The sequence below is a fragment of the Abramis brama genome (assembly GCF_963993115.1).
Source record: "Abramis brama genome assembly, chromosome: 2".
Classification (NCBI taxonomy): domain Eukaryota; kingdom Metazoa; phylum Chordata; class Actinopteri; order Cypriniformes; family Leuciscidae; genus Abramis; species Abramis brama.
This window is the reverse complement of record NC_139964.1, coordinates 57,396,484-57,424,220: the sequence shown is the minus strand read 5'-3', so window position 1 is coordinate 57,424,220 and position 27,737 is coordinate 57,396,484. Positions and strand designations below refer to the sequence as shown.

Below are 27,737 nucleotides of genomic sequence, written 5' to 3'. Positions count from 1 at the left end.
TATTTAACTATTTGGACTAAGTTGTCACAATGGAAACTAGCCATTAAACAACAGGTGTAAAAAAACAAACAAAAAAAAACAGTTAGCTCTTGGATGAGGCAACTTATTTGCATATATCACTTGTTTTGATATTTTGCTATGAAATGCACACGTTTTAGATGTAGCCTAGCCTACATTAAGTGTCCAAATACATTTGGGGGTCCACTGTATATTCCATATAAAAGCTATTAAATCCATTTTGGTTTTGCCTCGTCATGTGTAAGTGGAGGTTTGGCTTATGGAGGAGGGGAGTGAGGGAGAGAGAAAGAGAGAGGGAGAGAGAGAGGAGCACGGGAGGGGGCTTCTCAACACAGTGATGAGAACATCGCTCGTATTGCGCCTCTCTTACACCATCGTATATTTATCTAAGGCTTCTCGTTAATTACCCACATTCACCCTCTATCTCGGTCAGTGTTTCAGCACTGCAACATCGGTGCGTGTGTATGTGAGCAGCAGGAGTGTCGCAGGACAGCGCGCGTGAGACCCGCACCGCACAGTCACGCCACAGGACGTTCGTCAGTCTCCCACTCTCGAATCCAACCACAACATGTGTCGGAGCTTCAGCCCTCTCATCTAAGGCCGGAGCACAGGTCTCGACAACCGCAGTATCAGGACTGCCAGATACCGTTTCCTGGACGACATCACGCGCTGAGCCTGAATGTCGAAAAGCTCGGCAGAAAGTCAGAGCAGGGGCGGCTCCGTCCGAGACGTGAGGATGGCCTCCAACAATACCTCATCCGAAGGAGGCTCTCCACCCCACCAGAACCGCATCCGACAGGTCAGTGTGTGTGCGTGTGTAAAATGAACGAAACATTCCGCTTTCTGATGTTCAGTATGTGTGGGCGAGCGTGAGTGACACCCGTGCTTCGCAGTATTGTGGTCCACTATGCGGAGGATGAGGCGTTGTCCTGGTTACCGAATCCTCCTAAACCATCACCAGTGGCCTGAACTATAGCAATGTAGCCTGTCTCATTTCATCATGGCAGCGTTCGTTTTGTAAATACATGGACACATTGAGGCATATCTATCTATCTATCTATCTATCTATCTATCTATCTATCTATCTATCTATCTATCTATCTATCTATCTATCTATCTATCTATCTATCATAAAAATCTGCTAAATATACAGTAAATAAGTGGCCATAAAATTATGTAAAAATACACTAACAATCCAAGTTTATCATAACAAGCCTATTCATAAACCATAGCCAATATTCATATTTTTTAATTCCTATTCCTATTTTCTTTTTGTTTATTTTTAATGTTATGTAACCTGTAAGGTATTATTTTTATTATATTATTTTATATTAATTTATATTTTGACTTGAAATGTATTGAATATAATGACAAATGACAAAATGTGTTGAATATAATGTAGGCTACATTTTAACCATACATTTACAATTCATACTTTTCATACTTTGCAAATCCATAAGTTTTTTTTTTTTTGTAAGTTAACCCATTAACAGAATTTTGAGGTCTATATTTTTTTTCATTGTTTGTCCATGTTTGCCATGTATGTAATGAAGTCGCTTTTTATTTCGGGCCAGCCTGTACGTGATGCTGTAGTGACCGTGTGTGTTGACTGCCAGTGAGGTTCACACCTGACAAACTGTTCAGTTAGAGCAGCATTGTTTAGATCCTTAGGGGTCGATGGTACCATTCTGTCATGCTGCCAAGGTGAGATTAAATTTATTTTCTGGGGTGTTTTTACCTATGAAATCACAGCTGATGACACTGCAGAGCTTGTTTAAAAAAAAAAAAGAGAGAGAGAATATCCAAACTGTGGTTTTTCTGTCACGCCCTCCTAAGAGCCCTACAATAACAATCTTAGCCTCACCCTGCCTGTCTGCTTATTGCAACCTCATAAGCCAATTCATCAATAAAAACCAGCCATAAATAAGTGATGGCCTGGCTGAGTCATGTACAGCATTAGCTTGTCTGCATGGATGCATAGATGCCCTTCCATGCCACTCAAAGGTGTAGCCTGTGTGATGATTTGTTGCTCGAAGCTTTCCCGAAGATATTTTCCACCCTATTTTCTTTATTATTTCACTTTTAGAGCTGTCAAGGCTTAGTGCCTGTGGTGGGTTTTTCTTCATGGTCTGTTGAACTACATTTAAACTCTGGGTCTAAATTCGCCTTTCATCTCTCCATTGTGATGTATCCTAAATCGGTCTTCTGCTCTGACGTCATGGTCCCACCCTGTGCTCTTGTAAGATTTAGCTGGTATAGCCTAAATGAAACTGGTCAGCCTTGACAATGTTTTGCACGTTGTATTGAATATAGATTATAGATGATATGGAATATGCACAGCTTAAATAAAGTATCCTGTTACCTGTTGTCCATATGGTGAAGGACTGGGCAGAAGTATTTTTCTAAAGCTATTTCCTGTCAAACACACTAATGCAGTTTCCTGTTGAATCCTGAGTTATGATATGAGAGAGTGCTGTCAGGGTCTCTCTGGGTAATTAGATTCCAGTAATGGACCGAGCACTGCAGGCACATACACACAGTCGTCATCTTATTGCATGAATACCATCCACTGGCACTCCTAGTCTTTGGCTAAACAACATTTGTTTGAATATGTGGAAGTCTAGTAATTGTGCCAATACGTAACCTATAATAAATGCAGTATACAATCTTTGTTTGTATGCACTTACAGCAGTCAATTTAGTAAGTAATATTGCATAGTCTAATTCAATTAAAGAGTTAGTTCACTCAAAAATGGAAATTCAGTCATTAATTACTCTCCCTCATGCCGTTCCAAACCCGTAAGGCTTTCATTCATCTTCGGAACACAAATTAAGATTTTTTTGATAAAAACTGATAGCTTTCTGTCCCTCCATTGACAGCTACACAACTACCACTTTGATGCTTCAAAAAGTTCATAAAGAGATCATAAAACTAATCCATATAGACCAAATTTTCTGAAGAGACTTGATTGCTTTATATGATGAACAGATTTAATTTAGATATAAACATTTACATATAAACATTGATCAGCGAACATGAAAAGAAGCTCAACCGAACCTGCTTGACGCGAGACAACAAACCTCTTGCAGAAGTTCAAACGTGCTGCGTAACACGAGAATGAACCTCATTGGTTCTTGAGGAAGCTCAAACGTGCTGCGTAACACAAGTATGAACCTCATTGGTTCTTAAGGAAGCTCAAAAGTGCGGCTTAACACAAGTATGAAACTCATTGGTTCTTGAGGAAGCTCAAACGTGCTGTGTAACACGAGAATGAACCTCATTGGTTCTTGAGGAAGCTCAAACGTGCTGCGTAACACGAGAATGAACCTCATTGGTTCTTGCGGAAGCTCAAACGTGCTGCGTAACACGAGAATGAACCTCATTGGTTCTTGAGGAAGCTCAAACGTGCTGTGTAACACGAGAATGAACCTCATTGGTTCTTGAGGAAGCTCAACGTGCTGCGTAACACGAGAATGAACCTCATTGGTTCTTGCGGAAGCTCAAACGTGCTGCGTAACACGAGAATTAACCTCATTGGTTCTTGAGGAAGCTCAAACGTGCTGTGTAACACGAGAATGAACCTCATTGGTTCTTGAGGAAGCTCAATGTGCTGTGTAACACATGAGAATGAACCTCATTGGTTCTTGAGGAAGCTCAAACGTGCTGCTTAACACAAGAATGAACCTCTTTGGTTCTTGCGGAAGCTCAAATGTGCTGTGTAACACATGAGAATGAACCTCATTGGTTCTTGAGGAAGCTCAAACAAGCTGCGTAACATGAGAATGAACCTCATTGGTTCTCGAGGAAGCTCAAACTTGCTGTGTAACACGAGAATGAACCTCATTGGTTCTTGCACGTCAAGAAAACTTGCTTCAGTTTACCACAACTGATTTGTGCATTGATGAATGTTTATGTGAATAAAAGCTAAATTCAATCTGTTCATCATATAAAGCAATCCTGTCTCTTCAGAAAATTTGGACTAAACCGCTCAATTCATTTGGATTAGTTTTCACGATCTCTCTATGAACTTTTTGAAGCGTCAAATTGGAAGCTGAGTAGCTGCCAATAGAGGGACAGCTCGTCATGAGGGTGAGTAATTAATGACTGAATTTTCATTTTTGGGTGAACTATCCCTTTAAGCTGTAATCTATTCTTAAATTCTGTGCTCCAACTTCTTAAACCAAGCAGGATGAATGGAGGTAGGAAGTGGTCCGATAACAACAGGCCTATGTTATGGTGCTTGTGATGCAGTTCTAAAAATAGGCTACCATCCGTCTAGTCATTCCTACTGCTACACTCTAGTTCCCCTCAGGAGTGGGTAGTGTATTTCCACCTGCAAGGCTGGTTTGGCAGGCGGTATTCTACTGCACTTGGAACTAGTTGTTAGCGGATGGAAAAGTGGCATAAACATTCCTGTACAGAACAATGTAGTGGGCAAAGTGTTTGTTATTTTCAGAGTACTTAGGATGTTTAAACGTGACCGGGTACATTTTATTTTTAAGTATATTACATTGATTGTCAATTTAAAGTCCGGTCCACTTCACAGCTTATTCTGACTAAGAACCTTGTTTTCAGAAGTATTTTTCTTCCCATTCATTTTTATCATAGCTATTTAAAAAAGTATTCATTACAAGGTTATAAGCTTTGAACCAAACCAACCAGCTACTAGGTGAATCACAAACTTTGATTTGAAGCAAAAACAACTGTTTGAAAATTGGACAAAAATACAAAGGTACAAGACTATACTTGACAACTTTAAAGGTGCAGTAAGCTATTTCTGAGAAACGCTGATGGAAGTAGATCGGACCAAGCACCATAACAAACTTGTAGCTAATCAACAATACATTCATGATGGTATGTTTTACAGAACCAAGATATGCTGTTGTTGTAATGTTAGCTATAGTAACAAGACAGTTTTGAGTGTCATTGTTTGTCTGGAGCTGATGTGCTGCTGGCAACTAACAACAAACGTTTCCTTGTACTCCTGTGTGTACTGCATGTTAATTTTTTGTTCTTCCTTGTCGTTTGCGACAGCGTTCTTCGCTTTGTTTTTAGCGAGGCATTATTTTGCGGATCAATGAATTAGGTTTCATGCATGTGAAATTGGCAATGCACGTTTGCTTCATGTCTTTTGTGTAAAATATTATTGAGACTAATACCAACCCATACCAGTGGACTGGAACTTGTGATTTCGTCCAGGTCTTGCTATTTGTGTGTGTAATATGCATTAGGTGTTCAGTTTTTTAGCAGTTGCCATTGTATTTATATCAAATTTATTAGAAAACTGTTCAAATATCTATATCCAAGAGGAATATTTCTGTTTGAAATTCTTGTATAGGCCAATGTAAATGGAGAATGATATGCCTATCAGGTGTTCAGACGACTCATCTTTTCTATCATTCGCTCACTCATACTGCATTAGCTTGAGGTTCTCAAACTGTCTTTTGAATAGAGCAGAATTATCAATCTGGCTAAATGCCTTTGAAGTTTTCTAATTAATATATCACTGCCTTGCCAACATCCTACTGTTCCCTGTGTGAGTTCATGTATTATACTCAATAATTTATGGCACTGCTTTCAGCTGTGGCTCATTTTACAGCCAAAACTATCTGGGCAGGTACTGTACAATGTGTAGGTCCTTCAGTGGCTCGCTGTTTCAGTTAGTCTAAACTCTCTTGTCCTCTGCTTGTCCATAACTCACTCAGTCTCTCTCTCTCCTCCCTGTGGGGGAAGTATGATGTGATGTACAGGAAGGAGACTGTAATGGAGCAGAAGGAATATTGCATTATACAGCTGCATGCTGGTGCATTGTGGGTAGTGGGTGCCAGGCCTGCCCTCTAAGGACTGTTTCCATAGAAACCTCGCTGTCCAGCACTGTCTACACCCAACTTAAAACTTTAATGATCATCATTATTGACCGTGATCATCCATTATCCTCACTGCCCACATTATGATTTTGATGTCGTATGAAAGTTTGCACAAAAGCTATAAATGTTGATGAAGGCCATATGGTAGTTTGCCATTTCTTGGAACCACTGAATTTTAACATAATCATAGCTATTACAAGATTATAGTGCAACATGCTCAGCCTCCTTTATGCACTGTAAAAAAAAAAGTTGCTGCCTTAAAGTACAATTAACTTGGATGTTTAAGTCATTGCAACTTAAATTACATTAAACTGACTTTTTTAATGTAAAAAATGAGTTGAATCTTGTTTAACTTGTTCATATTCTTGAAAATTGCTTGACTTGTTTTGACGAGTTAAAGCAATGCAAAAACAAATGTTGTCATAACTTATTGATCATATTATTTTTTACAGTTACTAGTCCTCACATGCGCCATTTGACGATAAATCAGTAAGGAGGAGCTGACAATTACTTTAAAACTACTTCAAGCAGCCTTTTTCTAATTATTTTTTCCAATTATTCATATTAGAGTTAGAGTACATTGGATAGTTGTATATTTTAAAGATTATTTAGTAACACTTTACACAAAGTCCACCTGTAGTCAATCATTTTATTTAGGTTGCCTCAATTATACTAAATGATACAAATTAGCCCCGCCTCCACTCACTCACACCAGCTCAGAGTTTCAGTTCATTTTATTTATTTATAAAGCACTATTAAAAGAACTGAATTTATCTGTTTATTGAATTTTAAGGTACTGTCAAACAGTACCCCTACATTTTTGACCACAGGTTTACAAAAAGGGGTCAGCTCACCTAAATTTGACAGTTCAGGCAGAGCAGGACCCCCAAACCAGACGAGATCTGTTTTACTCTCATTAAAATTTTAAAAGTTCACCGACACCCAGGCTTTAACCTCCTTTAAACAATTTACAAGGGAATCCAAGGCATTTACATTATTTTTCCTCAGAGATCCACTTTGCTTTTACAACATTTATAAATCTTGCTTAATGTTTTTTTTTTAACAATTCAAGCTGTATAAATGAACATGAATGTATTTCAAATTAACAATGAGCAACTGTAAATTTCTAAACTGACTGTAAACAAAATGGTTGTTCATTGTTAGTTCATGAGACCAAATGCGAAATGCATCTCATACTTTAAAATATTAATGAAAAACCAATCAGGACTTCCCGCAAGAATGGAAAATGGATCAATGATGGCCCGAGGACAGGTCAAAAACAGATGGGTGGATGGATTAGGAACAATTTGAAAGATGTGGTGGATACATTAAGGCACTGATCCTTGAGAAGTAATGATTGTCTCATAAATTTGAAATTTCAAATGGTTTCCATGGCCTTGGAAGGATGCTTAGTGGGTAGACACAGTGCTTCAGTCTTTATGTCAGTTCTCCTGAAAAAGTAGAGATTGATGAAAATACTCAGTGCGCATATAAAGCCAAATAGAGGTCCAGCACTCCTCATACACTTTAACAGATGGAAAGCATCCCAAAACTTGCATGTCTGCCAAGGTCTTTGTGCTACATGGTTCTTGAAAGCATCTGTAAGGAGAGGGACAGAATGGCTCATCACACACATGCATGCACAATAGCCTGCCCTTCCCAGAGAGCTAATTGAGTAGAGTGTGTTTACGGAGGCTTGCTGATGCTCTGATGTGATTGCTGTCCTGTCTGCTGTCTGCATACTTCTATTGATCCGTCCTCTCTTTATATCCCTCACCCTCTCAGTTTATTTTTCTTAATCCTTCAAAATCCACCTTTTCCATTTTCCTCTCAAAACTCTCAGGCGCACCCTTATTATTAGTCATTATCTGGCAGAATTAAGTTGGCAAAGCATGTAATTTGAAGTCACACGATTCATTATTTATCAGTTCTTTTAGGGAGCGGCTCTTTCTACCGTACAATAGATCTGATGTTTTAGTAACCGCCTCACAGGACTGCAGAACATTTCCTCTGCATCCAAATCATATTATGACTTTCATTTAAAATCTTGATACATTAGTGTAATTTTTGATTGTATCCAAATACCAGTCATGATAAAGCTGTAATTTTGTGCTGTATAAAAACTTGATTGAGACAATATTAGCATCCAAAATAAAATAAAATTAAAATTATTGGTTTGATACCCATGGAGGACTTCAAGCATATTAAGAGGGCAGAATTTTTTCCAGACTTTATTGAATTTGACCAAATTTTAGTTTTCTGTTGTTGGGTGCATTTCCTAAAAGCAGATCATAGAAACAGTTGACACCAATAGTCTCCATGATAAAGTATTGTGCAAAAGTTTGGGGTCAGTAATATTTTTACATTTGTTACAAAAAATTATTTCAAATAAATGCTGTTCTTGTGGACTTTCAATTCAAATCAAAGAACCCTAAAAAAAATGTTATTGGGCACCAAACCAGCATATTAGAATGATTTCATGTGACTAAAAACTTGGTGAGCATAAGTTTCATTTTTTGTTCCATATTAAAAAAAAATCTTACAGCAAATCGGACCCCAAACTTTTGAACGACAGTATCCTTACAATGCTTTTGTGAAATACATCCCTGAAATGCAGTACTGTTGTAAGAAATAGTCATGAAAAACAAGTGATAAACTGATACGGCCTTCTTGCGGACAGCCTATTTTCATCTCATTGTATTTCAGAGCTAAAGAGATACCTAGTGTTAACAGATTCTTACTGAACTGATCTGATGTTGTCATTAAGACATTAGTGACATTTATCCAGACTTTTGGCTCTCTGCATAAATTCTGGTCCACTTTGTAGCTTATTCTGGCGAAGAAGCACCTGATAAATAGAGCTAAATAGAGGCCCTAACCAGAAACTAGCCACCAGACTTCAAAACGAATTAGAGTGCATTCAGTTTCATCTTCTAGCCGCACTTATTTTTATCGCACATGTCCTTTTCACCAGAGTACATGCAGAATCAAATGAGCTGGGCGAGGAATAAGAAGCTTCTGGAATCAGAGTCACCAGGCTTATGCTATTTGATTTCTGTAAATGGGTTTCTTTTCTTGCAAGCACTCTGATTTAATGTAAGATGATTCGTACATTAAAGCAGTGAGTGATTGGATCATCATGCACTGTATTCTGTTTGTTTGTGTAGATAACAAAGTCATGGTTTATCATAGCTCCTTTATTTTGGTATGTGGGTGCAAGCAAGCTATCAAAGAGAAAAAATGTTGGAAAACAATTCATATATAGATATATTCATATATGTTTGGGGCACAGGGATGTATAATATTAACATCAGCAATCAGATTGATGGCTCAAATCAATCCAATTGAGCTCAATCCGAATGAAATTTCAATTGTATTGGAAGGGGTGGTATAGACCAGAAACAATCCGATCAATAGGGAAACACATTAACCATGTAAATGCTTGAATCCAACTATCTTCTCTATTGGATTCAAAAATACCTTGCACAGCACCATTATGTGTATATTTAAACATGTTTTACGTCCTATGAACAGACCTATGCTTAGTTTCCTCCTTTATACGACAATTATACTCACGATAGCTCCAGTGATGTGATTGTGTTTGCTTTCTCTGGTTTGAATGCATCAAATGGACACACTGCACATGCACTTGAGGTTGTGTTCAGAATACATAATGCACATTTAAATGAATATGTGAATCGGATCGCAATGTTCAGGGTTCATAGAACTTTCAGAATCTGAAATCAGATTGGATTCATTCAGTTTGATGAAAATGAGTGCATATAAACTTGCATATTTTGGCTTGCACAAAAAGACATGGTATTGCCACAAAAAAGACAAATGTGTTAGTGGTAGGGTGGATATTGTATTTATAAATGACATCTTCTGGAAGAGCATAGTGTTGTTTTGAGCAATGTGAATTTTGCAAGGGTATTGTTCTCCAGAGTGCATCTGCATTTGTCTTGTTTTCTTACTTTCTTGTTTCTCTCATTTTTATGGATCTCTCTCTCCCTCTCTCTCTCTCTCTGCATTTGTGTGTTTGGGTGTGGTCTCTACTGATATAAACAGTCTGTGATAATTGATCCATTTATTTCTAGAGTGACATTTGAAAGCTTGACATTTTACATTTCTGCATTTGGCAGACACTTTTATCCAAAGCAACTTACATTGCATTTCAATTTACACATTTACATTCTTATCAGTTCTTGCTTTCCCTGGGAATCGAACCCACGACCTTGGCGTTGCAAGTTTGAGCTACAGAGAGGTTGAGAGAGGTTTTCGACCAGTGTCTTGGTCATGTAATGAAGAAATGTAAAGCAAATTCTCTAGAAATGGGAATTTTTACAGGCCTGTGTATGTAAGGAAAGAAAGAACAGGGTGGTTGCCTTTATGTCTAATATGGGCTGTAGTTAATGGGAAGAAAAGTGGGAGCAGTGGGATGCAGAGGGGATCTACAACAATTTATTGTTTAAAAAGGTGATAACACTAAAAAGCAGAAATAAAGCAATTACTCAATAAACACACATACAACACAACTGAAAAGATAAAGGAATAGAGATAAGAGAACTGATGAGATAAATAATGGAAAAATAGGAGTCTACTGAATTTAAATGACAAACCATATTGGATATTTTTGAGGGTTGAGCTAGTTTCAAAGCACTGTGGATTGCATTATAAAAGTATATTTGTCCATAAATGAGCTGTCTCTGATTTTGGCAACATAATTCGTTGGCTACAGTTTCAGACATTGGAAGTGTGCTATGGCTCAGTAAGTTTTGAGGCTTTTTCAGAAATTGTAAGTGGCTCTGTGTGCATCGGATGTTGAGTCTTTAAAATTAGTGTTAGTTTACAACAATGGGATTGAAGACATATTTGTGACTGCTGTTTTTTTTTTCTCCGTTGTTTTGATTTTGTTGAAAGCTGATAATATTAAGGCTTATAAATAGTATATATTTGCTTTATGCTAGTTTTCATTGTCAATATATAGCGAAATATTAGCCTGACGTCGTCATACTCAGATTCTAGTCAGAATATGAACTAATACGAACTTCCCGACCTAAAAATGTTGTGGGCGGGGCTAAGTTCGGCTGGCATCCAGGCTAGCGAAATATTATTACAATTTAAAATATCATATATATTGGTTATTTAACTATCGTATCAGCCAAAAATTCTATATTGCTGCATTTCTCCTGCCTCTGTACATCTAGTGCATTAGAATGATGGATTTGTGTAAAGAAACTGGATTGAGGGTTGACTGTGAGTGAGCTTTTATGAAAGATCGATGTGTTGACTAATGGCTTGATAACAAACACTATAAGAGTTTCAAGACCGATTAGGTTACAGATGATGTAAGTTGAAAAGTACAGACTCAGCTATGAGACCATATTCATTGCCTACATCAGCACACACTATACACCCACAAACTTCTCTTATATTTAAGATTTGAGTGGAGATGTTTACCGCACAGTTACATCCAGACTTCTCAGGTTGTCATTACAATGCTAGTTACCACTACAAATACATTGTTGATATATTGTCCATGTTTAAAGTTACTCTAAGTCACTTTAGATGAAAAAGCATCTGTGAAATTACCATTACACACCTGCAAAAAGCTCTCATTGTTTTAGTGCAGGCCCCTGACACAGCATTATTTGCCATCCTTAGCAGCTGTGATGGGTGAAACATAAGCATCCTGGGTGATGATGTTCAATAAGTGTGGAGATGATGATAACCTGTAGTCCCCTGGGAGCATTGCTCTCTCCGCATGGATATTTGAGACCTGGCGCCTCAGCATACACTGCTCATGTTTATCACTGTATCGATTCTGTCCTGGTCTTGTCCATTTATCAGCACTACAAGACCTGTTCGAGCTCAAATAACCATATGTCAAACATCTTTCTTGCTGTGTGGTGTTTTACAACACGTTTACAGCCTGATCCTTATCTGCTTCATCACAAAGTCCAGCTTAGGAAGTCAACAGCAACAGCATGGCAACATCCGGGCAACCACTCACAATTCTCTAGCATTGTGGCAGAAACCTTTGTTTCAGACTTAGTATGTTGATTATTTAACACTGAAATAGCTTATTGGTCTGATTGACTTTGTCTAACCATAGACGAAAACCAACAAGCAGGTTGAAGGAACTTGATTGATCTTCCCTTTTTGCCCTGCTTTTACTGTTTGTGTGTCTATGTTCATGTTACACAGCTCTTCCTCTGCTCTGGAGACTATCAGTTGTCATAAAGGATCAATGCTTGCAGCTTTATAGATTTTTTTTCTGTTCAGTCTGTTCAGTCTGTTGCTTTTTACACATGAATAAATAACATGAGATGCAGCACGATTCATCTTGTTAAAGAAGAGAATCCCTTACTGGATTGTAACACCATCTGTAGTAAAGGAAATGTTTTCAATCATATTAAATAATCTGTAAAGGTGGTAGGATGGCACTTTCCATAGGGTATAGGAAATTGGGCTTGTGTATCTGGGGAAACACACACACACACACACACACACACACACACACACACACACACACACACACACACACACACACACACCACAAATCGGGACTAATACTGACAAGTAAAATCAAAGTGGTCTAAGGTAATTGAATTTTTTTTTAATTGATACATTTTTTATTTTTTTTTATTGTGAGTTTTTTAGTTAGTTTTTTGGGTATCACTTTAGTTTAGGGTCCAATTCTCACTATTGACTAGTTGCTTATATCAGCATGCATATTACTAGGATATTGGCTGTTTATTATTTATAAAGCACATATTAATGCCTTATTCTACAGGACCGTTTTTTTGTTAGATATTTCTACAGATTGTCAAAAACAAGACAGTTGACAGTTCATACATTTGCAAAATACTCCTCTATAACAAATGTTATAGTTTGTCCTATAGAAACCATTGTTACATTGATCTAATTACGGTATTGTGTCACCAATGCGTTACACCTGTTCTTGGTCAACATATACCACTGTAACTATGGTTACTATTCACATACTGTGGTACATTTTCAGAGATCTTAGGTTCAGCATTGTATTATAGTTTGTCTTCTTACTGTATGTATCTTCTAGATGACCACTATAGTGTGCAGTTTAACCACCAGGTGTCAGTGTGCTGATGTCTAATTCACTGAGGTGTAGTTACTTTTTGAGGCCAAAAGGTGGTGTAGAAGTATTTTTACTGAGACTGAGCTCTGTCAACTCCATGCATTAAACAAACGCATGCAGTGAGTGTTATGTGTGCATGTGCTAGTCTCAGTGATGATTGTCTATACTTGTAAGGACCAAATTTCTGAAAATGTCCTCACTAACTTACTATTACTCACTAACACTAACTATTGAAAACTTACATGTAAGTTAATGTAGAGATAAAGTGAGATAAGGTGAAACAGGGTGCATTCAAATGCAGCCCATAGAGTTGAAAATGTCACATTCGATTGGATAAATATACTATTAAAATATTTTTGTGAACTTGGCAGAAAGTCTCAAAACATTTGCATATCCAAGTCAGTTCACAAAAAAGCAAATTCAACAATAAATAAATGTATTAATAAATGCTTTGATTAATATATTTAAAAATATTAATGCAATATTCAACTATTCAATAATACATGCATATATATATATATGTATATATATATATATATATATATATATATATATATATATATATATATATTCAATTCACAATACACTTCACACATTCAAAACATGATTAAAATGCACACTACAGCATTAACAAATGCAATGAATGAGGGACATGCAATATATATATATATATATATATATATATATATATATATATATATATATATATATATATATATATATATATATAAAGAATGTTAATTAGGTTATGCTTTGTGAATAGGATTAACGCTGCCGTTTTTAAAAAAGAAGTCTCTTATGATCACCAAAGCTGCATTTATAGATCAAAACTACAGGAAAAGAGGGGGGAAATATGTCCCCTGTGTATGATCTCTAGCAGGTGCAGGATCAAAACAAAGGAAAATCCACAAACTAACTATACCCTTTATTTGTGAAATAAAACAGCAATGTTTCGAACAATAAAGGTGTCTGAGGAAGATCTTTATTGATCCAAAATATGCTGTTTTATTTTGCTAATAAAAAGAATAGTTAAGAATTTTTTTCCTTAAAGGGGTGGTAGGTCTATATAATGCCCCTTTTTACAATATGTAAAATAAGTCTCTGTTGTCCCCAGAGTGTGTATGTGAAGTTTTTGTACAGCATGTTAAAATTGTCCCTTTTTGAGGGTCAGTAAAAAACATGTTGTTTTGTGTGTGTCCCTTTAAATGCAAATGAGCTGCTGTTCCGCACAGAGGGCGGTGCTTCAAGAGCATGAGTGTGTATTAGCAGCTCCAATTACCTCACACAGACAAACACTAAAATGTCAGAACCTGCTCTGCCTTTTATGTTTAAACTGGAGTCGGACAATGATGTAGAGACTTAAGAAGAAGTGTCAACATGTAGAATGCAACAGGACGTTTCTGAATGGCTAGTTGATGGATTTATGTTGCTGAATGTGGAGTTAACTATCTTCAAGTCTTTGATTAACATATTCTGTCATGATAATCTATAAAATCGCTGGTGTGGGAACTGTTGTAAGATGCCTACAGAGTGACATGCTATTGCATTTGTGTTACGTACTGTATCGCATGTGAAAAGACGGATGCGACAGCTTGAGATGCAGACTCAACATGGACTGCGTGTTCCCGGGGGCGGGGTTTATGTAAATTTTAGGGTTAGTGATGTCACTAACCTGGGAGGAATGTTGTGTAGTCCCTACCAGCCATTTGTTGTAGTCCTTAAAAAAAAAGATTTCTTTAAAAACAAATATCTTCCTTTGCTTTGAACTTTGAACGTTGTAACTTTGCAGATGTTGTTTATGCTCAAACAGCAACATTACACACTAACTAAAGTTAGAAAAGTGAAATCATAATCAACCACCCCTTGCTAAAGCAATGCTAAGAAATATTATTATAGTTTAAAAATCTTCTATTTTAAAGGTCCCGTATTATGCCCCTTTTCACAAGATGTAAAATAAGTCTCTGATGTCCCCAGAGTGTGTATGTGAAGTTTCAGCTCAAAATACCCAACAGATCATTTTTTACAGCATGTTTAAATTGTCATTTTTTGGGGCTCAGAAAAACGCGATGTTTTAGTGTGTGCCCTTTAAATGCAAATGAGCTGCTGCTGGACGACCCAGGGGGCGGAGCTTCACGAGCTCGCGCTCAGTCTCTCAGGACAATCTCATCTCACGGAATGATGATAATATCAAAAACTCTCAGTAACGGTGTTCATTTCGAGTCGGACAATAATGCCTACAGAGTCAGAGTGCTGTATAGAGATGGAAAAGGTATAGTTTAGTAGTTTAATTACGGTTATTATAACGTATTTGTCATCTGCTTGTATGTATCCATTATTTATTAATAGCCTACAAGTCTGCTGTTTCGGACCAGGTCCGAATGATGATCAAACATATACTGATGAGTTTAATAAAGTTTATTGTACATCACACAAAAGATGAAGCGTCAGTTTTACTTCAGAAAATCACCGTAAGAGCTGAGTAAACACAGTAAGTTATAAGAAGTGCGCAAGTAGGCCTACATAAACGAATTTCGGTAGAGTTGAGGGAGCATTTCTGTGGGCGGAGGTTAGTCAAAAAACGGTTCTAGTGACGTCATTAAAGAAGGAAGTAGAGGGATGTAGTCCAAACGGGCCGTTCGATGTAGGCGACTTCTGTTAAATAAAATATCTCGCTTGGCATTGAACTTTGAGCTTTATAATTTTACAAATATTATTTATACTCTAACAACAACATTACACACTAACTAAAGTTTGAAACATGGGATCACGAAGAACGGGACCTTTAATATATTTTAAAATGTAATTTAATTCTGCTATGGCAAAGCTGAATTTTCAGCAGCCATTATTCTAGCCTTCAGTGTCGCATGATCCTTCAGAAATCATTCTAATATACTGATTTGTTGCTCAAGAAACATTTCTTGTTATTAACAATCTTGAAAAGAATCTTTCGTAACACTATAAATATCTATACTGTCACTTTTGAGCAATTTAATGCATCCTTGCTGAATAAAAAAACAAAAACAACAACCGACCCATAGTGTTATTCTGAGACTATACTGTCTCCGAGAGTCAGAGGCGGCATAAGGGAGATCCTTACTAAGGAAAAGTGACCTTATAGGGACCATTATAGATTTCTTTCCTTATAGCATCTGCTGTAGTCATTTCACAGACCCCTTGAGATCCAAGGGGATTTATAGTACAATCCCCCTGCAGCATCCTACAGATTAAGTGCATTTCTTAATGGCACATTGATGATGCCAAATGCCTGGCTCCTTGCTGTCACTGACCCTCTCTGATCATCAGCCCTGGACATTTACCACAATGCCACACCACCTCACCAGGTTGGGTCTGTGACTTCAGGAGCTGAGTGTCGGAGCGTACCATTCCCATCCAGGTGGATTTGAATATGTTTTTCCCCAGTGTATTCAAGTGTTTCATGCTCTCCCCTGACGGCCTCTGCTGTGGTCTTCCCCAAACTCCTCCCCAGCTCCGAGGAGCACGCAATGTGCCACAGGTGTCCCTGTAGACAAGCTGTTTGTCATGCTCTTTGTCATTTGTGAAGCACACTCACATAGACTCAATCCTAAAGCTTTACTCAACACTAAAGCTGGATGCCTCTACATCTGGACAGGCAGGTCAGCCCTCTTCCTCTCTCTCTCTCTCTCTCTCTCTCACTCTCTCTCTCTCTCTCTCTCTCTCTATTCCTAGTTCACACATGGCGATATAAGTTCAGATTCAGCGAGTGAGGCTTTTCTTTCTTCAGTCAACCAATGGACCAGACTATCAGTGGGTGGGGAAAAGAGACAAACTGTTTGCACTTCAGAGAGAATTCACAGTGGATCAGAGTTGTTAAGTTATTCCGAGTGAACTGTGGGTGGACACTGGCAAAGAGCGTCTGTTATCACTTTATTCAGAAGGAGGCACATTAAAGAGCCATTGGGAAAAGCAGAACAAGGACTCCATCCGTTGCTTTACATTTATAAGATCCACTTTATGGGATTATTCCACATCTGAAGTGCTAGAGGAGTACCTGTGTTGGGTTTTCTGTGGTTTTTGGCACCATGGCACACGCAGCAGCACACCTGAAAAAGGCACGGGAACTGGAACAACCTCCTGAGATAAAGGCTCTCGCCAAAGCCAGAGAGAAACGCAGGAGACACAGAGAGAGAGCAGAGCGCAAACGCAAGGTATTAATGCTTACGAACCGTTAACAACAGTACTTTAACCTCAACTTCATCCTTGCAAGCTCAGATACAGCTGACCTATTTACCTTTGGTCACATTTAGGAGCGCATGCTGCTATGTTTAAATAAGACAGTGGGAAAGTCAAAATATTTTTGGAAGGCAAATAAGAATGAACACAGAGACAGCCCTAATAGTATAGTCAGTGTTTTTTTAATGTGTAAATATATTATGTAGTAATCTAGTTGTGTTGTTCTCCATATTTTAATTGTTATTTATTCTTTGCGAATTGTTATATTTTGTGATTTTAGTGTTAGCGGATGTAAAGTAAATGTGATGAGAGTTAATCTCGCTAGGATTCACATGCACAGAGGGTTTATGGAGGTCAAAGGGTATGATGATGTCATATATGGAATGTTACATAGTGCAAGTCCAGTAATATCAATGAAATTATGGGTGCTTTGTATAATTTAGTTTTTTGTAAAACTTTGTCCGGCTCTGCCTCATTGTCATGCATATAAATAATTTAAGAATTATTAATAATTTGTATGATCTCTTTCTAATGCATGCAAATGTTATAATTCAGCAGCCCCAGTTAGATAACATATGCATGACTTTTTGTGTAACATCTAAAAATTCTTTTTACTTTTATTGTTTTTATTTATTATTTAAATATTGTTTTAAAATATATATATATATATATATTTTTTATTTATTTATTTAAAAAAAAACTCATCTGTGTATAAGAATTTAACCCAGATGTTACCTGCAGTAAAAACATATTTAATACAACTTTTTATGGTTGCCTTTTTATTTGTATGCTGCAGATGAGCTGTGGGGATAAATCCTGCAGTCAGCTGTTCCGCACCTGTTTCAGAGCACAGATACTGGAAGAGGCTTAGGAAATAGGATCATCTTTATGCAAATTTGTCTCCAGAGCACAAAATCTCATTATACATATGTAATGACGTGACTTTTTGATATAATGTTTTAGTTTTAAGCTTGCAATCTGCCAAGCACTTACCGGTGTTGAAAGTGTTTTACTATATCAAAGATTCTATTTTTTTTAATAGCTAATTTATTCATTTTATTTTATTTAGTAAAAATACAAGTAAAATACAAAATTACAAATAAAAATAACTGAGAAGTAGTGATGGAAAGATTGGACCAACTCTCTTGTTAAATCTCTTTCAGCAAAATGAACAACTCTTTGTTCAAGTCATTTTGTTCAATGAATGGATTTAAAGGTTGCATTTTAAATAGCCAAATTCCCCATTCCCTGGTAACATATAATCTTTGATCATATTCCAAATAAGTAAATCCTTTGTTCATTATAATGCAGCCAAAAGATACATTATGAGAAACGCAAATGATTAGTTCGCCTCCAGAGTATTTCATTCATGACGTGTGACAGACGCTATGAACAAATCATTCATGAAAGAACAATTACTACTAAAGAGACCTGAAAAAGGCAACAAGGAAGTGAAAGTGTTTGTCAGTACAGATGTGTAATAAGACATGTCCCTCACTTAATTTGTTAAGCTATTTGACCTGGATGACCTGTAGCAGTGGCACTGGCAGTGTCATCATTACAATGTTTTCAGATGCCTATGAAACTAGAAATCTTTGAAGCAGGTTATCATAACTGAGATGCATAAGGACAAGAATTACAATTTGCATGTTGCAAACTTTCATGTCCGTATTGTAAATAACATGTATATAGTGCAATGCACAATTTAAATTTTTTTATGTTTTGTACAATGTTATTTCCTCAAAAATACTGCTATTTTTAAATGACAACATAATGATATACTGTTAAAATGTTTGGGGTCAGTAAGAAAATCCTTTTTGAGAAAAAAAAAATCCTTTTTGGGACAGATTTTAAAAATACTGTTATTTAGCAAGGATGCGTTGAATTTACCAAAATATAAATATGTCTAAAATGACATATGAAGAATGAGTATATATATGAAGAGTTCAGATGCAAAAGCCTCTGAAAAAAGTGCCATCTGAAATTTTCTTCTAGAATGATCATTTTTATCAAGCTAGTATATTTAAGTTCAGTAATTTCACTTAAATGACAATTAATAGGTAATTTTCATTGCCATTTAAGTGAAATTACTGAATTTAAATATACAAGCTTGATAAAAAAGATCATTCTAGAAGAAAATTTCAGATGGCACTTAGAGGCTTTTGCAGCTGAACTCTTCATATATATAGTATAGGGTTACAGGTAGTATAGGGGCAATTTTTTGAAAACACTTTTTGTTATACTGGTTGAAACTCCCTGAAGCGCTCTGAAGGGAGGGTGGGATCTCATGCATTCAAAGCTAGCTTGCTAGCCTCTCTGAAATTGCCTACCCTACCTTTAACTGGGGGCATGGCATTGATCAGGGCAGTCAATGGCAAGTCAATATGTCTGTAGTGGAAGTCTACCTAGTGCTGAATCATAGTCTGATCAATGCTGACCACCTCGGGGCCAGAGATGACCCACAGACAGAGATGCCATCATGCCATTCGGTCTGATTCACTGCAGGCATTACTATAGCTGTGTAATCTTGGTTGTACTCCTCATGGATAGTTGTTTTAAACTGCTTTGCAAGCAGTTGAATAGCTGATATTCTTTAAGGATAAGAACCTATTTTAGATGGTGCTCCATGATTTACATAGTCTTGCAAATATGTTGCATTTTAAACACTATAGATGATATGGACAACAAAGGGTTTTTTTAATTAACAGCCTCTTGCTCCAGTCAAGGCTTTTTGACTTCAGTTGTCCCGGTGGATGCACATTCCTGGACCTCAGGAGGAAAAGGACAGGTTTCCCAGCTGGCAGGATTGCCCTTTGCTGGGCCTTGCTCTGTCTGCCCGAGCCTGGAGGGGTTAAAAATAGCCCAGCCCTGGATCCCGGACAGGGCGGATATTTGGCCTGATATAGCTATGGGAGACACGTTAACGGCCGCAGTTGTCAGTCACAAAGCCAGGCGGGAAGAGAGACAAGACTGGAAAAGAAGAGGAGACAAGAGCCAAGAGGTCTACGACACACATTTTCATAGAAGACTCAGAGCAGGGATCAGAGAGAGCACATAAGAGATTATGTTCGGGACCTGAGGAGAAAGATAGACATGAAAGTTTGGGGGATTTTGCATTAGCTGGATAGATGCTCTGATGCTGATAATTGAATGGGCTCCTGGGTACTACCTGAAGACTGAGGATAATGCAAACCCATAAAGCTAAGTGCATGTGAGCGAGTTGGAATCAATCTTCCGAGAAGTGATTTGATGTTCAGTGGTTTGTTATCACTGGAAAAGACACAGCAAGTGCGAGATCTATACGAAAGGTCCAGACATTGATGTAAAGTGTATTGCTGTTTTTTTGCAAAGCTTTGGGTCACTCTTTACCATGGGCAATGCGGCAATGTGTAGGGTGTGTGGTTCAGATAAAGGCCTGCGGACCATTGGAAGTGATCCATATCTGGACCATTACTACAGCTCTGTGGCAGATACCATGGTAAGGCAACCTTAATGAAATCTAGGTTCAGTAGACATTTGTTTAGGGGATTTTCCTGCTAAAAAAAAGACCAGCGTATGTTGTGTTTGGGATGATGGGGAACTAGGAATTCTCTTATTCTTTTAGTAAACATGGCAATAGCAGTTAAGATCTCAATTAGAACATTCAACTTGTATGACTTTATTTCTTCGCTGGAACATAAAAGAAGATATTTTGAAAAATATATATATATTTTTTTTTGTGCAATGGAAATCAAAAGGTACTAAACTGTTTGGTTACCAACATTCTTCAAAATATCTTCTTTTGTGTGACAGGTTTGGAACAACATGATGGTGAGTAAATGATAATATATATCTATATATATATTTGAGTGAACTATTTCTTTAACTTGGAAATGTTTCAATATTGCTTCTTAACTAGCTTAACCAGCAATTTGGTCAACTAGTGTCACCAGAAAGACCATGTTAATTGACTAGCTTTACCAAGATTTGGCCTGGCTGGTCTGACCAGCACCAAAACAGCATAACCAACAAAACCTGCTGGAAATATCTGTTTCAACTATTTTTGTATTAGTATTTTTAGACTTTTTGGTATAATTAATTTTTATACTTGATTTTTAGCAGCTTCTTCATTTAAGTACCTCAGGTAACATGATCATCACTAATGTAAAAGGCTTAATTAGTGTTATTTTTATTTATTTATTATTGTTCAAGATGGTTTTTTTTAGGTATGTATGTTTAACAGTTATCAACATTTTTTTCTTGCCCACAAGAGCTCAAACAGTGGAGTATGTGCAGTTCATGAACAAATGTATAGTTTCTGTTACCAATGGTTAAGTCTTATCCCACACATGTTAAAATGTGACCTCTCGACCTCAAAAGGAGCAGAGGTCATGCCCCGAACATTTCGGTCAAGAGCCTGTGATGGCCTGACACATTAATGCTTCATGTTCTACATGACCTGAGAGGTACTGATTTATTGCCGGAGCTTGGCGCCAATTCTCTTGTCATTTCAGTTTGAACTAAAATAAATAAAAACCTGAATGCTGGCCTGAACTGATAAAAAAACCTATAAAAAAATAGGCATATAAAATAGGTTTATGGAATTTTAAAGGTTTTAATATTTTCATAACAATACTGTCTGCATGTTTAAATACTTTTTGTGCAGCTGTTGAAAGGTAATGTTGTACTTTCCCTGTACCTGCACTGTAGTCGTTATTAACCAGTACACTGAGGATTTTGTATTTGCATTGCACATGCAGGTTTTATTTGTCACAGTTGGGACTCTTATGTCAAGGGCTTTCAAAGGAACTGCTCTATAGTAGTACAAACCAACACGTTCGCTGATTGATGCCAAATCTGAAATTTGATCTCAGCATTAATTTTCTTCTTCGCATGGCAAGACATTGCATAACCATACACACATTCAGATCTCTGTGTGTGTGTGTGTGTGTGTGTCATGTCAGCTGCCTTCGTTCTGTTTTGCTGTCTATATTTAGCAGAGTCACAGTCAAACACACAATTCTGATAAAAGGAGATAGCCTACACCCACTAAAATGATAAACTTCACATACATGCTGAGACATAAACACATAGTATAAACTTTATGAATCCTGACAAATACTTGTTAAAAAGTTTGGGGTTGTATGATTTTCTTTGTTTTCAAAAAAAGTCTCTTATGCTCACCTCAAAATGACAGGAAAACTGTAATATTATTACAATTTAAAATAATAGTTTTTCTATTATAATATATTTTAAAATGTAATATACTGTATTCCTGTGATGCAAAGCTGAGTTTTCAGCATCATTACTCCAGTCTTCAGTGTCACATGATCCTTCAGAAACCATTCTAATATGCTGATTTGCTGCTCAAATTAGTTGGATTTGTTGATGAATATAACGTAACAAGGTAAAATTTTTACTGTCACTTTTGATCAGTTTAATGCAATTTAATGCTTACTGACCCCACATTTTTAAATGGTAATGTACATTATCAGACGGACCATCCTGATTGGAAAAATTCTGATCTCACCCTACATTTGTCATATTATGGAAGTAAAATGAGTTGCATTGACTTTGATCGCTTAAATATTGCATTGTAATTTCTCAATGTTTTACCAGAGCTGGGCTGATATTTCCTAATGTTTTTTTTTTTTTATGGTGTGTTGTTTCTACAGTCGGACAGTAACACCAGCTTCCTGAGAGCAGCCAGAGCAGGAAATGTTGAAAAGGTGCTGGAGTTCCTCAAGAGCGGACAGGACATTTCTACATGCAACCAGGTAACTTCTTCCATGAACCAGGATTTAAAGGACAAGTTCGGTATTTTACACTTAAAGCCCTGTTTACAGATCGTTTCTGATGAAATAGAACGGTTAAGATTAAAATTTGGACACATGCTGCTGTCCCGAGAATTTTAGGTTTCTTTCGCTTCTCCCCCCCACCTACAGAATGGCAGCCTATGGGCACTGGAACAATCCTTCCAAAAAACGCATTAAACTTTTGTTTACAAAGACATGAAACTCACCGAGTGGTCAGGGGTGTTCACTGATATGCTCACACAAAAATCGCTGCAAAAGATGCTTTCCAACAGGTTTTATCGTAGTTTTTGTCAAACACACACAAAAAAAAAACTTGGACAAAGACTACGATAAAACCTGTTGGACCACTCGGTGAGTTTCACGTCTTTGTAAACAAAAGTTTAATGCGTTTTTTGGAAGGATTGTTCCAGTGCCCATAGGCTGCCATTCTGTAGGTGGGGGGGAGAAGCGAAAGAAACCTAAAATTCTCGGGACAGCAGCATGTGTCCAAATTTTAATCTTAACCGTTCTATTTCATCAGAAACGATCTGTAAACAGGGCTTTAAGTGTAAAATACCGAACTTGTCCTTTAAGTGTTACAAAAAAACAAGAAATGAATGCAATATTTTCTCAAGGCTGGCTTTGGAGGTTTTGGAGACTCTCTGAAGGGAGGGTGGGATCTTATGCTTTCAAAGCTAGCTTGCTATTGCTAGCCTCTCCGAAATTGCCTACCCTACCTTTAATTCAAATAAATTCAACATTTGGAAGTTTTGCACACTGTGACAGTTCGCACAATTTTTAGATCATGTATTTAGGCTATATTAATATAATCTAATCTGTGGATATAAAATATGTTGGCTAATGCTGAATTTGAAGGCCTATGTTTTCCAAGAAGCAGGTTGCCATAAACTTCTTTCCTGCTTAAGAGACATATTCTGTCATCTCTGTGTTAGCTATGTACTCTTTAGAAAGTCCTAGTAGATTGTTCTTTGTGAGGGAAGGATAATCCTGATTATTAGAAATGCGCCTGCTTTTTTAGCACACATTGCATTATGATGTTAGAGAGCGATACTGATTCCTGACAAATGCTGCATTGCCATCAGGATATCATCAGCTAGTTCTCTGCCAGGCAGTTCTTTCTAGTATATCAAAGGCTTTTTACTCATGCGTGTCTCTGGCAGCTGTTCACACTCCCGACCTTCTGTACCTTCTGCACAACCAAACCCTCCCACTGTCACAGCACTGCTGTGTTCAACCATTCCTTGCAAATTACCCCTGGCATAATAACAATGCACGGATATCACCAAATATATTGAAGGCAAATGGATCTTTAATCTAAAAAGTCAATACGGAACTCAAAATCAAACAGTTCTAAAATGTGAACATGCACGTAAAATAAAACTTTATCCAGTCAGATATATGATAAAGCTAACTTTTATCAACGGACAGAAGATACCACATGCAAAAAAACATTCAACGAGGGTTGGCACAGGCTTGAATTACAAAATTGCCAACCAATCATCTTCATGGCACTGGTTTTTAGCAGGGTGTGCCACATAAATATGATGCAAATGTAGTACTGAGTCATTATACTAGCAAACAAATACCCAGAAACCATGACCAACCCAGGGGAAAAAGAGAAAGTATCTTAATGTTTCACTAACACTGGTTTAACAAGACTGTAGAATAAATGTAGAAGGCATGATTCACTAAGTTTGACATTGTGTCCAAATTGAATAGCATATCTGCTGATTTATGATGAAAAGTGTGATTGTGCTGTCTTATTTATTTTTTTAATTTAATGCAAATGGATGTGATATTTTGTTATTAGTGGCATTACAAATAATAAAATAAATTGTGGCTCGACTATCTAAATATGTTTTGGAATTTAAAATAGCAAAATGTATTAATGGAAGTGATGGTGACGGGTCTAATTAATCTAATATAATTAATTTCATTTTATTCCAATTTTCAATTAAAATGGACTAAAAAATTACATCAGAGACATGTCATAGGGTTGCTGGGGACCCTTTATTATGTAGAGGACTGAATTTGCCTCTGCTCCAAATCATAATAGTTTTTCCCATGACATTTATCCATCATGATGTCATATGGAGTCGCCAGTAATGAGCATGTCAGCACAACAATGGACAAGCATTCAATGTTCTTTTCTCTCGAGTCCACTCTTCTAATCCTCGCTGAGTGATATTGCAACATAATCTGCCCATGTTTTATCTGTTTTTTTTTCTTTCCACTCTTTCACCGGAATCCCTCTTTCCGGATGCAAAAACTCATCTAGCTTTCATTATCGAAATAAATGAGATTAGAGTCTAGTTAATTCTCTCTGCTCTTACCGACGTGTCTGAATGTTAGCCACACTGCGTTACACAAGAGCTGTCATGATTTACCCATCAAACACGGAATGAGGTGCATTAGTAAATTAAGACAGGTGGCGAAGTCTGAATTATGGGAATGCTTATTTACAGCTCGAGAAAAAGAGATTAAACACTGAAATTACACTTTTAACATGTAAGCATGATTTATTAATACCATAAGTGACTTTGACATGATATAATGACACATTTTACAATGGTTAAAATTCGCAACAATCTTTTTCTGATCATTGCACTGAAATAGAAAAAAGCCAAATTTAGCCATAGTAAAATCTGTAATAATAACTATTCTTTAGTATAGTATAGGGATTTTTAAACTGGGTCTGGGGAAAAGTTGAGTTGATATGAGATTAACCATAGTCTTTAATCTTTTAATTAATCGTCTTCATTTTTTTTCTAGCGCTATACATAACAATGTCCAATATTTAGTAATCAATCTAGAAAAATCATATGAGTGATCTATTAGTGTAGAGTATAGGAAAAAAATTTATTCTAGTATTACCTTTGTCAAAATTTCCTGCTATCTGTCATTTGCACTAATAGAAAATGTATTAATCATGTCCCACTTTGCACTTAGAACGGACTCAATGCGCTCCATCTAGCAGCCAAAGAGGGTCACGTGGGGCTGGTGGAGGAACTTCTGGAGAGGGGTGCGACCGTGGACTCTTCAACCAAGGTTAAGCACACATAAACACTCACAAATTGGAAAGATGGGTATGTGATTCCCAAATGGCTAGAGAAAGTAAATCTGATGGAATGTTAGTCATCCAGCACTGTGATGAGAACAGTTGGACTCTGTTGACTCCTGTCATCTGACACACAGGGCCAAACAGACACACCCACACAAGCCAGGAACTATAAACAAATGACCAGCAATCACACTGACAGCAGAGAGCTCTATTACTGCAAGGACAATTTTTTGTATTATTATTATGGACTAGATTCATAGAAGTCCTTTTTGCCTGATAAGATTTCTGCAATTTCATGCAAGCAGTGAGTGAATCAGGTCAAATGTCCCCTACAGTCCCCATTGGCAAATAGGCAAAAAAACTTCTCTGAATTTTTACATTTGTGCATAAAAAAGATTTAAAAAATTGCTTTTGGGTTAAGAAAAATTTGATATTTTCTTTGAAAATGTCCTAATATCTAATGCAATTTTGCTTCTGAAGTAAAAGTATGTTGCGATATCTTGTTATAGATATTTCTTTTATAATTTGTTGGGATATTTTGTAAATCAGACCCACAAGACTAATTAATAATTTTTTTCAGCTTTTTTCAGTGTCGACCCTTTGTGATTCACACAAGTATGAACATACAGTACTCACAAGCAAACAAGTGCACAATTAATATGTATCTCCCTTTCCTCTTCAGAAAGGGAACACTGCATTACACATTGCTTGTCTGGCTGGGCAGAAAGAGGTTGCAAAGCTGTTGGTGAAAAGAGGAGCAGATGTAAACTCCCAATCGCAGGTGAGAAAAGCATAAATTATATAAATTATAATAATAATAATATACAATCAAATACTATTTCATGTAATTTAATAATTAAGTATTATTTTATAAATTGCTATAATATCAAGCTTTACAGTACCTGTATGTTACTACAGAATGGCTTCAGTCCACTTTATATGGCTGCTCAAGAGAATCACCTGGATGTTGTGCGATATCTTCTGGAGAATGGTGGAAACCAGAGCACAGCCACAGAGGTTTGTGATTGCGAGTGTTGTGTGTGTGTGGTTGTGTTTCTATTCTCTGCAACATGCCCATACAAGTATATCTGTGTCTCTTAAAGAGGACCTATTATGCCTTTTTTTTACATTTTCAACATTCTTTAGTGTGTAATGTGGCTGTTTGACGATGAAAAAGGTCTGTAAAGTTACAAAGTCCACTCCAAAGTGAGTTATTCTCGATATCAGTAAGCACTTTTTCTGAACTCCCTGAAATGCCTTGATTGTAGTCTTTCGTTTTCTAATGCGTACGAACTCATAATATCGCTCATTTGAATAATTTCCACCCTAGGCATATGCAAAAAAGGGGGGCCTGATTGAGTTAGTAGTGTGTTGAAACTCGTGGTTATGGTAAGGGGGCGTGACATTTCCGAAACACGCTCAAAGCAGTTGACCAATCACAACCCACTGGTCCAGCTGACCAATCAGAGCCCATTGTGCTTTTCGGAAGGAGGGGCTAAGAGACAGAAGCGTTACTGACAGAGTGGGAAAAGAGGTGCTGCAACAATATAAAACGTGAATTTGTTTTTTGTTTTTTAAACATTCAAGCATGAAAAACTATTCTAGTAGACCCCAAAAACAAAATCAAGACTTTGTAAAAGGGCATAATAGGTCTTCTTTAAAAGAGG

At 37.1% G+C, this 27,737-nt stretch overlaps 1 protein-coding gene across 1 annotated transcript in view; it reads left to right on the top strand.

Moving 5' to 3' along the window:
* Positions 1–301: 301 nt before the first annotated feature.
* The window catches only part of LOC311078014 (ankyrin-3-like), a gene marked incomplete at its 3' end in the record, with an annotated part of 27,762 nt that continues 326 nt past the window's right edge, over positions 302–27,737 (top strand). The window contains exons 1-6 of the mRNA XM_084106659.1: positions 302–817; positions 22,869–22,970; positions 25,959–26,057; positions 26,753–26,851; positions 26,989–27,087; positions 27,217–27,247. Of these exons, the coding sequence (XP_083962785.1) occupies positions 698–817; positions 22,869–22,970; positions 25,959–26,057; positions 26,753–26,851; positions 26,989–27,087; positions 27,217–27,247 (550 nt within the window). The 5' untranslated portion in view covers positions 302–697. The remainder of the gene's footprint in view (positions 818–22,868; positions 22,971–25,958; positions 26,058–26,752; positions 26,852–26,988; positions 27,088–27,216; positions 27,248–27,737) is intronic.